Source organism: Camelus bactrianus, chromosome 8, assembly GCF_048773025.1.
Source record: "Camelus bactrianus isolate YW-2024 breed Bactrian camel chromosome 8, ASM4877302v1, whole genome shotgun sequence".
Classification (NCBI taxonomy): domain Eukaryota; kingdom Metazoa; phylum Chordata; class Mammalia; order Artiodactyla; family Camelidae; genus Camelus; species Camelus bactrianus.
Genome location: NC_133546.1, coordinates 19264828 through 19277073, shown reverse-complemented (window position 1 = coordinate 19277073; position 12246 = coordinate 19264828). Strand labels below are relative to the sequence as shown.

Here is a 12246-nt window from a genome sequence, read left to right as displayed (position 1 = left end):
TGGGAAAAGTCATTATGGCCCCACCTTTTAACTTATGGAGCATTTATTATTCATTATAGGTCTATTCTAGGGGTAAAACCCATTTATGGGAAAGAGTAATATAATATGAGTGCCAACTTTTTGTATGTTTGTTGTAGTTGAAATTACTGATTCCATCACGGGTTTAAGATAGTCAGTTGCATAATGAATGGCCAAACCATCAGGACCCACCTTCTACATGTAAATGTAAACCATAAACGCTTGTTTCTAAATGGAATTAAGGAGACTCTTGTTTCCTGTACATTCTAGAAAATGTGATGTTGTTTGTTGAATTCAAGCTGAGCTTTAGGTTTAAATCTGTTGAGCTAGAAAGCTAACTATGATCTCAGGCTTCTAGCCTTTTCCAGGGAGGGTTAGATTCTTCTAAGGAAAGTGAACTCATATAAGCAAGGCATTTCCACTGAGCATTCAATGAAGACATTGTCAAACGAGCGATGGATGCTATCCATGATAGCTAATAATCAGATTTTGCTGATTTCTGATTATAAATGATATTTTAAAAAGAACCACACCCACTAGAATGAAATGTAGAATGGTTACCTTGTGTTTCTTTTTTTCTTTATCACAATGAATTCTCAAGGGGAATGTGGGGGAAAGGAGCAATGTTCCCATCCATCTTTTAATAAAAAAGACTTCCATTGGGATGAGACCTGGTGACTTTGTATTGTTTTAAAAGAGGATCTGATTGTTTATATGCCTCACTTGGGTGGATGATTTCCTAATTTCATTTTCCTTTGGAGTGGTGCCACTTTTAAACACGTTTAAAGGTCCTACAGAACTCCTTCTGGCCTGGGTCGGAGAACTTATGTCAGGAAAGTCCATTATTCTATTTCCTTTGCATATTATTTCCCTTTGTGGTTTTGTTTTGTTTTTTTTTTCATCCTGTGATACGAATCCGGTCTTTATCACTAAGGGCTAAGTCCTGGAAACTGACTGTTTTTTGGCTTATATATTTTCCTGATTGATTTTCCACTTGGAATATAAATTATAGTTTTAATTTGTATTTCTCTTTGTTAGATGAAAGGAATTTGCTCATCTAGGCTAACAACATTTTTTTTTTTGTCCTGAGTTTTTTCTTCAACTGCTTTCCCAAACTAAGATTCCCTAGGTTTTGAAATGGATACTCAAAATTTTCTTTATTCCAAAGTGTAAGTATTTACTTAGTATCTATTGTAAAATAGGGCATGAGAGACTATGTGAGAAATATAAAAGAATAGAAACATCGTTGGAGAGAAGACTGGATCCTGGAAAACAGTGAACACATTATACATCAGTGTAGTGAAAATTCCTTCTGATCTACTTTTCATCTTACATACATGGCTCTCAGGCTTCATGCAGTCCAAAAATGTCTTACAATTTAATTTATTTTTTAAATTGAGATGGAAAACACATAACCTAACATTTACTGTCTTGACCATTCTAAAATGTGCAGTTCAGTAGTGTCAGGTGTATTTACATTGCTGTGCAGCGGATCTCCAGAACTTTCTCGTCTTGCAAAACTTAAGCTCCACCCATTAAACAACAATTCTCCATTTCCTCTCTTCCTCGGCCCCTGTAATTTGTTTTTTAAGAAACTCTTAGTTGAATCAAGTGTAAAACATTAATGACACACACTAAAAATTTAATCACCTATTTAAATCTGATGTTAACATATTAATGGTATCATGTAGTCCTCCCTTTTTGTTTATCAGTCCAATGCTAAAAAGTTTAAGTTATACCCCATGAGGTTTAAAAAATACTCTCTTTGAATAATTTGTATAATTTGCTATCTATGTAGCAAGTAAAGTATTTTTTTTAATAAAATGACTTATTTCTGTTACTCATTTGAAGTTTTATTTGGGATTAAACTTAAAGTAGGAACAAGATATGTGGATGTTAATAACAATGATAACTAGTCCCTGTTGAGTTTTTCCTGTGTGCCAGTTGCTGTATTAAATGTTTTAAGTCTTCCCAGGGACTCTGTGAGGAGGTTGCTATTATAATCCTCACTTCACTTATGGGTAAACTGAGGCACAGAAAAGTGAAATAACTTGCCCTAGGTCCCAGGGCTTGTGAGTAACTTAGCCTGTATTTGAACCTCGGAAGCCTGGCTTGAGTATTCATTCCAAACCCCTGTCCTGTGCTGCCTTCTAGATCAATAAGCATGTCCAGGTTAGAATATTGTCAAAGGGATACAGACATGTCTACGGAGAAAATGGGAAGTAGCGGAGAAGACTGCCTAGTATCTTTGAGGTCCCTACTTTGTGTCAAACACTTTTCAAGATATTTTAATCCTTCTAATGTCCATCCAAGTTAGGTTTTACTGCCTCTTTTCATATGCAGAAACTAAGGGATGAAGAAGTTTAGAAGCTTGCCTGTGGTCCCCTGCAAGTTGCAAGGCCTGGATTTGAACTCAAGATGTATTTTCAAAAGGGCTAGAATATATATTTCCATTTTCTAGCTTTTTCAGTCTTCAAGAAGAATGATGACACCCTGATATCGCCTATGTGATCAGAAATTTTGAACAGAGTGGAAAGAGAGAGTACTGGAAGGGAGCATGATGTCAAAGTGGGAAGTTAGCATTGCCATCAAACTTGGAAAGTTACAGTCCCAGTTACAGTGAAACGGTACTTTTTCCCAAACGCCAAACATTTTTTTGGTGTTTGGCCTTGGAAAATAAGAGCTTTAATGAAGCTACTCTTGGTCCTCTCACTGCTGGGTAAAGCAGAAATCAGCTGTTGTTTATCCTTCCTGGTTTGGTCTAGACCTGGACCAGTTTTACCAGAGAAAGACTGTCCTTTACAGATACTGTACATTCTGTTGTGCAGGCAAGATAGTAGGTATCAGAGTGGAATGTTTAAAATGCTAGGAGCACAAACTCTTTAATCACCTTAAGAAACCTGATCTGATTCTATATGTATGTGAAAGTAAGCAATGTGGGTTTGGGGGAACGCCTACTGAATCCTCTTAGACTGGTTACTCACACCTGTTCATTCGAGGTGGTAATGTATGGTTCATGGGTTAACTAAACAAAACGGGTGTTAAACACTTGAAACTAAAATAATACTGTAAGGCAGTTATACTTTAATTTTTCTTAAAAGCAGGCTGCTAAAGATGATAAGTAACCCCCTCAAAAAAATTTGGCCGGAACTATGAATCATTTCAGATGCCTTTCATTCTGGGCAGTAAAATCTGATATGTGAATGAATGGGAATGCCGTAGTTTTGGATAGTTGAGCATTGCTCAGGTCTCTGCCATACCCACTCTTGCTTGTTATTCGGCTGCCTGATCAGCGGTGAAGTGGGATACTATCTCATTTTAATCCACATTGTTGAGTCCCTGAGATGGATAGGGCTCTCCTAGAGCAGATCATGGGGAAGGAATCAGCTCTCTGGAAGCTTCTCTAATGGGTATGTTTATGCTCTTCTAGTTTGAAAAACCTCTTCACCATTCAGGGCTGGGATTCGTTTTTCCGTCAGTTCTCTATCCTGTTCTGAGTGGGAAGTTAAGAGTTTAAGAGTTTAAATACTCTAAGGATGTTTATCATTATCTTTACTTCAAAGGTCTGTGCCTTTTGTGGTCTCACCCTGCTTTGGGTTTACTATCTTTGAATGTGAAGAAACAAGAAATGGAAACACCCAGACTCTTCATCAAGCGAGATGAACCCAGAGCCCGTCTAGTGCGTTTCTGCCTTTCTTGAGTTTACGAGAATCAGACTGGGAGAAGGAAAGACAGGCAGTGTTTCACGTAGCTCACAAATCCTGGCCTCTAATTACTCTCCTGAGGTTGCTTGTACTTCCTGACCCATCTGGGATCGGGGACTTGCTCATTGTTCTAGTCCCGAGCCTTCATCCCTGGGGAATAAAACCCATGAGTCCCCTTGGATGGATTTACCATGGCTGTCCCCAGCCCGTTCCCTCTGGACACAGCAGTGATTTCAGCTGCTGTTGCTGTTGTTACAAAGCAAAGACCATCACCTCTTCTCCCCTCCCACCTCAGCTTTTCCCGTCACCTCTGTCACTTGAAATTGTGGAAGTATTGATATATTGTTCAATGAAAAAGAATGACGCTGAACAGTTTGTAAAACATCCTACCTTGTATGTAAAAAGGGAAAAATTAAAATGAATGTTTAGGGGTGGGTATAGCTCAGGAGTAGAACACGTTCTTAGCATGCACGAGGTCCTGGGTTCAATCCCCGGTACCTCCAGTACCTCCATTAAAGGGAAAAAAAAAAAAAAACAATGTTTGAATTTACCTAAGAAAGTCTGGGAGGATATACAAGACACTAATAAAAGTGGTTGGTTGCTTGTGGAGTAAGGGTGAGGTTCCGTTTAAATAGGTGGGAGATCAGGGTGAAAGCCAGTGGGAGAAAGGGAAAGTGAGATTTTCCACCATATCTGTTTATAATTTGAACTATGAGGATGCATTACCATCTAAAAATTGCCCATTTAAAAGTAATTGTAAGAAGATTCTGGAAAATGTATGTGGCCTCTTTAAGCCTCAGTATCCTTATCTATTTGTGAGAAATAAAAATAATTGAGTAGCCTGTCTTTCAGGAATAGTGGGAGGACTAAGGAGAAAATACATTAAAAATGCTATCTAAGCACCAAACTGATGGCTGATGACTGTCAGGTCTTTGGAGGAAATTGTGACACTGATTTCCCAAGAGGAAGGGACATAGATCTTTGCATCTTCCTCTTTCTGAGGGCTCGGTCAAGTCTCAAACTCTTGAGGTGGGAAAAAAAGGATCTGTGTGGTTCTTCTTTCACATTCCTGCCTTGAAAACCTAGAGAATCTTTGACCTCTGCTGGAAGAAAATTCAGTGTTAAAAAGCATCGATGTAACACCATTTTTGATTAGTCAGAGCTTTTCGCTGTTAATGAGTAGTAACAAACTTAAGCATACAGAGATTTTATTGGTTCACGTAACTGAGAAGTCCAGGGCAGACAAGCTTCAGGCATGGATGGATCCAAGTCTTTAAAAGTTGAGGTTATGAATCGGCCTCCTTCTTTTGAATCTATATTCCTCTGTATTGACTTTCTTTCCTTTTTTTTTTTTTAAGTTAGTGTCTCCTCTTATGGAGGTAAAGTGACTGACTACTGGAAGTCCTAGGCTCCTATTCAGCTGGTTTTAACAGATCCAGAAGAAAGAGAACACCTTCTTTTCCTGTTGTTCCACCAGGATTCTTGGGCCTGAATCCCACTGGTGGAACTCAGGCCCAGCCCACCTCTGAACCAGTCGCCAACTCCAGGACGATACTGGGCTCTGTCTGGATAAGCCTGGGAGCCCTGGAGCCCAGGGAGGGGGTTAGCCTCGCACAGAGAACACAGACTAAGAGAGGGGGAAGGTGGTTTCTTAAAGGCTAAATATCAGGAGGGCTGTTTAAAAATAAGCAGAGAAGGTAGAAAAGGTTGCTAGACATGTCTCCCTCTTCCCTGCAAAAATAAACTAAAAACTGAAGTGCACAATATCTGCTTGGTGTGAGATGTGGTTTCTGGCAACATGGAGATGGGGTGACACACAGGACATCCCTCGTAGGGCTTGAACTAGAGTCATGTGGATGTGCAGCTGTGTACACAGGGAGCAGCGGAAAATGCAGTAAGTGCAGCAACAGAAATAATAGTACTAGCCAACACTTACTCAGTGCTTTCCCTCTAGATGCTAGTCTAACATTTACTCATTGTAACTCATATAATCTCCAGAAGACCCGGAACGTAGCGGCTGTTACCCCATTTTGTAGATGAGAAAGCTGAGGCACAGAGAAGTTATTTAAAAGTGCTGTAGGAGCGTAGTTACTCTGGATTCTACCAGCCCTGGTGAGATCGCCGTACAGGGGGTGCTGTTTGAAGAGGACTTAAATTCTAGGAGGATTTCAGCAGAGAAGGAGAGGGAAATAGCCTGATTCTAGGAGAAAGAAACACGTGAGGGGATGGAGCAGAGGAAGGGTTTAGGAAATGGCAAGAAGTAAAGTTTGACTTCAACATTGGGCTTGTGCAAAAGTGAGATGAAAAAAAAAAAATGCGGGAGGAAGAATGGTTCATTGGGACCAGTTGCAAAGCTTGGCCACTGCTCTGAGGAGCTGGACCTGATCTGGAGTCTAGGATTTTTGGGCAGGGGAGTGGCACAGATAAACAAGAAAATGGCCAGACCCCTGAGTGTTTTTAGAGGGAGCTGTTGGCTTTATTTCTTCTCCTTACATTCTTGAGATGTTTTGGAAGGTTTTTGTAAACGTCCTGTTGGGTGGCATTTTGGCAGTTGTAGTTCTTTAAATGACTTAGCTAAGCCTTAGTGAAGAGTCCATTTCTTGCCATTCTGTCTTCTGGAACGACCATTGAGGAGAGGTAAAGCAAAGCCAGGCTCTTATAGAGCACTTTCAACACAAGACAAGCAGGTCTCTGTTTCTGTCACAGTTTCACAGTAAGGCCATTCAGTACTCAGAACCAAGAAGATAACATGGTCTGCTTATTTAATGGTCTTCTATTTGCTCTCCTATTTTGTTCCGACATTAAGCGGTGTTAGAACTGAGAATTAGGACTCTCTTTCCTCGCCAAAGGAAAACACAAGTGGCTTGTTGACGGCAAGATTTACTCTCACAGATCCTTCCAGAGTAATATAAAATCTTGGCCATGCGGCCCCAGAAAGGAGCTGGCGGTGTACGCCCCAGCCTCCTCCCCTGAATGCAGGCTCCGTGCCCAGAGGGACATCATGAATCACTTATAATTTATGATGAGCCCAGTCGTGTACTACGCCCGGCTAGTTGGCTGGTGTCTGTCCTCTACACACTGTGACTTCCCTTCTTCAGAGCATACAGAGGCTTCTTCAGATGAGCCACAGGATGGAGAGCCAAGGATTTTCCCTCTGGCTGGCCCAGCCCAGCAGTCGATGGGGGAGAAGACTGAAGACTCTTGTTCTTAGAGTTCTGCCATGGGCCTCACTTGCTCTCTCTGAGATTGGAGGTGGGGAAGGCGCAGAAAACAAGACCATCATCATTATCAGCCTGTTTTCTTTTATTCTTTTTTTTCAACAAGTACATACATTTTCTGAGTGCCAACAACCTGCAAAGCGCAGCAGGAAATGAAACAGAGTTTTGGTTCCCATGGAGATCATGCTCACACTAAGTAGTAGGTCCCATGTCAGAGGGCATGACAGATTTTACAGGTTAAGAAGAAGGATAAAGAGCGGGAGGGGAACAAGCTACTCTGCGGCAGGTGTGCAGGGAAGGGACCTCTAATAAGGTGAGCTGTGAGCAAAGACTGGAAGGAAGTGATGGAATGAGTCTTGAGGGGGAATGAAGCATCTCATCCCGGGAAGGACAGAGGCCACCAGGCAGGGGTTGGCCTCAGGTGAGAAGCAGCAGGGGCTGGAGGGACTGGAGCAGAGAGAGGCAGGATGGAGTGTCCAGGAGAGGATTGGGTAGCAGGAGGGCCCACCTGGGGTGGGGGCATCGCAGAGACCATGCCAGGGAGCTGAGCTATTATTCAGTGTGAGCTGGACAGCCATTGGAGGTTTTTTGAAGATCGCTCCTTCTCAGATACTTGAAAAATCCAAGTGTGAGTATGAAGTAAGGAAAATGGGGCACAGTGCTTCCCTCACTTCTTAGAGAGAGTATGAGCTGCTGTAGTCAGGCCCGAACTGTCAGAACTCTAATTCACCCATGTGGAGGGTGAAACAGAAACCATCGTTTTGCACAGATAACGAAACTGGCAAGGATGTGGAGAAAAGGGAACCCTGGTACACTGTTGGTGGGAATGTAAATTGGTGCAGCCACTGTGGAAGACAGTGAAGGGTCCTCAAAAGACTGAACGTAGAACCATATAATCAGCAATTCCACTCCTGGGAATATATGCAAAGAAAACGAAAATGCTAATTAAAAAGATACATGTGCCCCAATGTTCATAGCAGCGTTATTTACAATAACCAAGATATGGAAGCAACCTTGTTGAAGTGTCCATCAACAGAGGAATGGATAAAGAAGATGTGGTATATCTCTACAATGGATTATTACTCAGCCATAAAAAAAGAATGAAATTCTGCCATTTACAGTGTGTAGATGGACCTAGAGGATATTATGCTTAGTGAAATAAGTCAGAGAGAGAAAGACAAATACAGTATGGTATCACTTATATGTGGAATCTAAAAAATAAAACAAATGAATATAACAAAACAGAAACAGACTCACAGAAATAGAGGGTAAACTAGTGGTTACCAGTGTGTGTGTGTGGGGGGGCAGGACAGGAGTAGGGGATTAAAAGATAGAAACTATTACGTAGAAAAGAAATAAGCAACAAGAATATATTGCACAGCACAGGGGAATCTAGCCATTATGTTGTAATAACTTTAAATGGAGCATAATCTTTAAACATATCAAATCACTATGTTGTACAGCTGAAACTGATGCAATTATGTACATCAACTATACTTCAATTAAAAAATGGGGAAGGGGGGAAATCACGGTTTTGCTTGACCTCAGTGTAAAAATCACACCTGCTTTTTCAGTTAGGATAAAAGTGAGTAACCATGAGCCATTTACTCAAGTGGCAGCAATACTCCTCATGGACACCCGGCTCCTACATCCAGTGGTCTGTGCCCTGCTGAATCTCTTCCCCAGAAAGATTTTGGTTATGCCACAGCTGTGAGTGAGACACCCCAGCATTACTGCTGCTGCTGCTGCTGCACAGATCAGTGTGAGCTTTACCTTTTAATCTGTGTTTTTTTTTTTGCGTTGGAACGAAAATCGGAGGGTTTTGCGCTGTGGGAACCGTGGGCTTGACTAATGGGCCAAAGTTACAGGAAGTGAGTGATTTTGGCTCCTTATGAGGAGTACCTTCCTGAAAGTGAGGATGGTGGAGAACTGGGGTGGGCTCTGCCATAAAGGGACCCTCCTGCCTCCAACGTCCTCAGGCAGGTGAGCCCAGCTCTGGAATGTTCCTGAAAGGACTCCTGCTTTGTGAGGCACGTTGGACTCGAGTGACCTCTCCGATTCATTCCAGCACAGAACACTTCTGAGCGTATGAAAAAGCGTCCAGTGAATGTGTTCTGCAAACAGACAGACACTCTATAAACATGAGGCACATAGTTTTAAAGATGAAGAGTACGGTACTTGTTCTGGGAGAGCGGCGGCTGGAGCTTGGTGCCCCGACAGCATACCTTCCATGTTTAGTGGCCTGCAGTTTGTTCCCCTTGGCCCAGGACACAGTTATCTGCATTATGTGTTAAAAATGCCCTCAGCCAAAGACCAAACAAATAGCCGAAGGCATTTTCCTCTCTGGGCCTCTGTATAGGAGGCAGAGCAAAGAACAAAGCTGTCGGGTTTGATTCTTGGCAGGAAGCCAAGCTGCCGCTTCAAAGCTCCAGGATTTACAGGGAAGAAAGAGGAGGGCTATTTAGCTGAGATTAAGTTAGAATTAAGGCAACAGAAAACTTAACACTAAAACTAAAGCATCCTCTGGGATCTATAAGGAAAGGGCAGAAACCACAGCGGGGTACGTTCCGGGCTCTCCGATGGTTTTTTTGGTGCTTTAAAGGTACCCCAGCAGAGATTACACAGTGGCCTTGATTAACAGTCTAGGATCACATAGTGTTTGAGATGGACACACCGTCCTTTAGCGATCATTGAATCTCATCCCTCAGTTTACAGGTAATGGATCAGAGGCCTTGGAACTTGAAGACACTGCCAAACGGCACACAACTGGTTGTGGAAGTTGTGGGACTAGAATCCAGGACTTCTGACAACTGTTGTGTGTTTTAGGCCACTTGACCAGAGCAGCAAACAATGAGGAGTCCTGTTTCCTAAGATCCAGGGGCAGGCAGCCACAAAGACCATGTTCTGATTTAGCAGTGCCTTCAGTTTCCCTGAATGTGGGCTCGTTCTTGTGCCCAGGGTCGCCTGCATCCTCCAGCATCACGGCCTGGAGTCCCTGGGTCCACCCCCAGGAGTCAGGGCTGAGACCTTGCAAGAGGTCTTCAGAGGCTGGCCTTCCCTCGGAGCCCGGTCAAACATGAATGGGTCTGAACGGTCCTCGGGAGACTGGTGGTCAGGGTGCTTCTGAACCACCTGCACGATCTCAGCATTGTGGGTGTCATTTGGTTTCCCGTGCTGACAGGGGTTCCCTCCTCTTTGACCAAAGTCTGAACACGTTGAAGCTGTATATAAGTAACAGCACTCTTTTTAAATTGAAGAGCGGCTCCCGCTGGCCCCCCACACCCAGTTAACTTTGTCCTTAGCAATCACCACCATTTAAGTGAGCCGTTGTCACTTGCTTTTGGAAGTAACGGTGGAGTCGGTGTGGGTGAGTGATGTAAAGGAAGAGGGGGGCTTCTGCGTGTGTCTCCATGTGAACTAACGAGATGCTAATTGTTCTTTTGACCTTTAATTCATTCACTCACTCACTCACTCATTCGTTTTCTTGTTTGTTTGCATCCTGATTCTAGCCACAAAAAAAAAAGTTTGAGGAAACTTAAGAACAAAGAGCACATATGCTATAAATAAAATGTAAATGAAGTCAGGTCACTGAGAAGGAGGAAACAGATTCATGAATTGTCATATGAAATCTGTGATAAATACCGAACTTTACTCTGACCTTCCTGGCAAACAAAATACACATGTCCTAGTTACCAGAAAGGGGAAAAAGTTCCAATTTCTTCAAGAGAGACTAAGTGTTGCTATTCTGGGGCTCATGTCATTGCTTAACACTAAGCTCCTGGCCCAAGACACGCCCCTCCTTCCCTCTCTCTCCCCTGAAGTGTCCTTGCTCAGGCCACCTGGAGCAACTCCCTCCCCCCAAAAAAAACATGCTCTTAGAGCTATCACGAGCTCTGTTAATGTGTGTCAGGGTATGGCTTGAGGTGATGGGGTTTCGTTTGGGTCTTGAAACTATGTAGTCAAGGGTGACTAGGATTTGCAGATTATGAAGCCAGAAGTAGGAATTTTAGGGAGAGTTAGAATCCAGTCCTGCTGTGGCTACCCACTCTCCACCTGTGTACCTTTCCTTCTCCCCAAAGAACCCCTTCTATGGCCCTGTTTTGTATGTCAGGGTGCTTTTTTGAACAGGGCATCTGAAGAGAATAGTTTGGCAGAGCACACCTTGAGGAATGTTGGCTCAGAGGATTAGCAGGTGGTATGACCTTGTATTTCACGTTACACCCCTTGGCCCCTGGAATTGGGGAATGGAGCTGGTGGTTATGTAGACCTACAGGGTTTAGGACCTAATATTATACACATCTAAGGTGAATACTACTGAAGTCCCACCCTGAGCTCCTGAGCTCCATTCTGAAGTTGTACCAGGAATTTAGATTTCTTCCGGCAGAAGAAAGCATCAGTGTTGAAATTCCCATCCCCTTACATGCTATGAAAGCATGAATTAGCTTCATCCTCCCAAGACTTGGGATTTGTCGGCGGAGACACCAGAACACTCTAGAGCTTGTGAGTATGCAAGAGTTACAGAAATGCAAGAAGAATTACAGAAATCTGATTTGTTGGACTTTTGAAATAGATGGTGTGAGAAAGAAAACACTAGAAAAGTAGTCCTGGGATTCAGATGAGTTATGTGTGTGTCGACTGAAAGTTTGTTTTTCATGTAAGCATACGTATCCTCTACATGCGTTGAAACATTCATAGAAGGCTGTGTTTTAGAATGCGTCATAACTAAAGAAAGGAGTGTTTCAAAGCAAGAAGCAGCCTTGGTGCTGCACAGTTGGTATGAGATAATGTGTCTGAATATCCTCATTTGGAAGACAAGGCGCAGTGGCTCAGCTTCTGACCGTGGGCTGGCGTCGTTTGCCCTGTCCTAAACAATGTTGGCTCCAATCCCATGGTTTGAACAACTGGGGTTTGAGCCCTCAGGTGAACAGAATGAATGTGCTCAATTCTACTTGGGATGTTTTTCATAATTACTTTAAGCCATGACTTGATTCTTACTTGTGCTTATTCTTTTTAAAAGTATTAGAAAGGAAGATTTCTACAAGACAAAGTAGAGAGGAGCTGATAAGAAGGGGAGTTCTTAAGGAATTGCCTGATCAAGGTGAGGAAATTAATCATACGTTTCAAATAATGTGATCCTTCATTCTTTGGCCTTTCTTTCCTTTTCTTTTGAAATTTAAGATGATCATGGTCTTTGGGAGATTAAACAGTGGGTACCACACTCCGAGCATCTTGCTTTAATTCGGGATGCCTCTGTGTGCTACAGAGAATCTAAAGTATTCTAGGGAAGAAATTCAATGGCCTTTTGG

General features: G+C 42.6%; 1 protein-coding gene across 8 annotated transcripts in view; it reads left to right on the top strand.

The window, feature by feature from the left end:
* PHACTR2 (phosphatase and actin regulator 2) overlaps positions 1 to 12246 on the top strand; it is a 241290-nt gene that overhangs the window by 172828 nt on the left and 56216 nt on the right. For 7 of the 8 annotated variants that reach the window (XM_074368237.1, XM_074368242.1, XM_074368240.1 and 4 more), the window contains exon 3: positions 11958 to 12038. The exons of the other annotated variant lie outside the window; for it this stretch is intronic. In XM_074368237.1, the coding sequence (XP_074224338.1) occupies positions 11958 to 12038 (81 nt within the window). The remainder of the gene's footprint in view (positions 1 to 11957; positions 12039 to 12246) is intronic. 8 annotated transcript variants of the gene reach the window in all.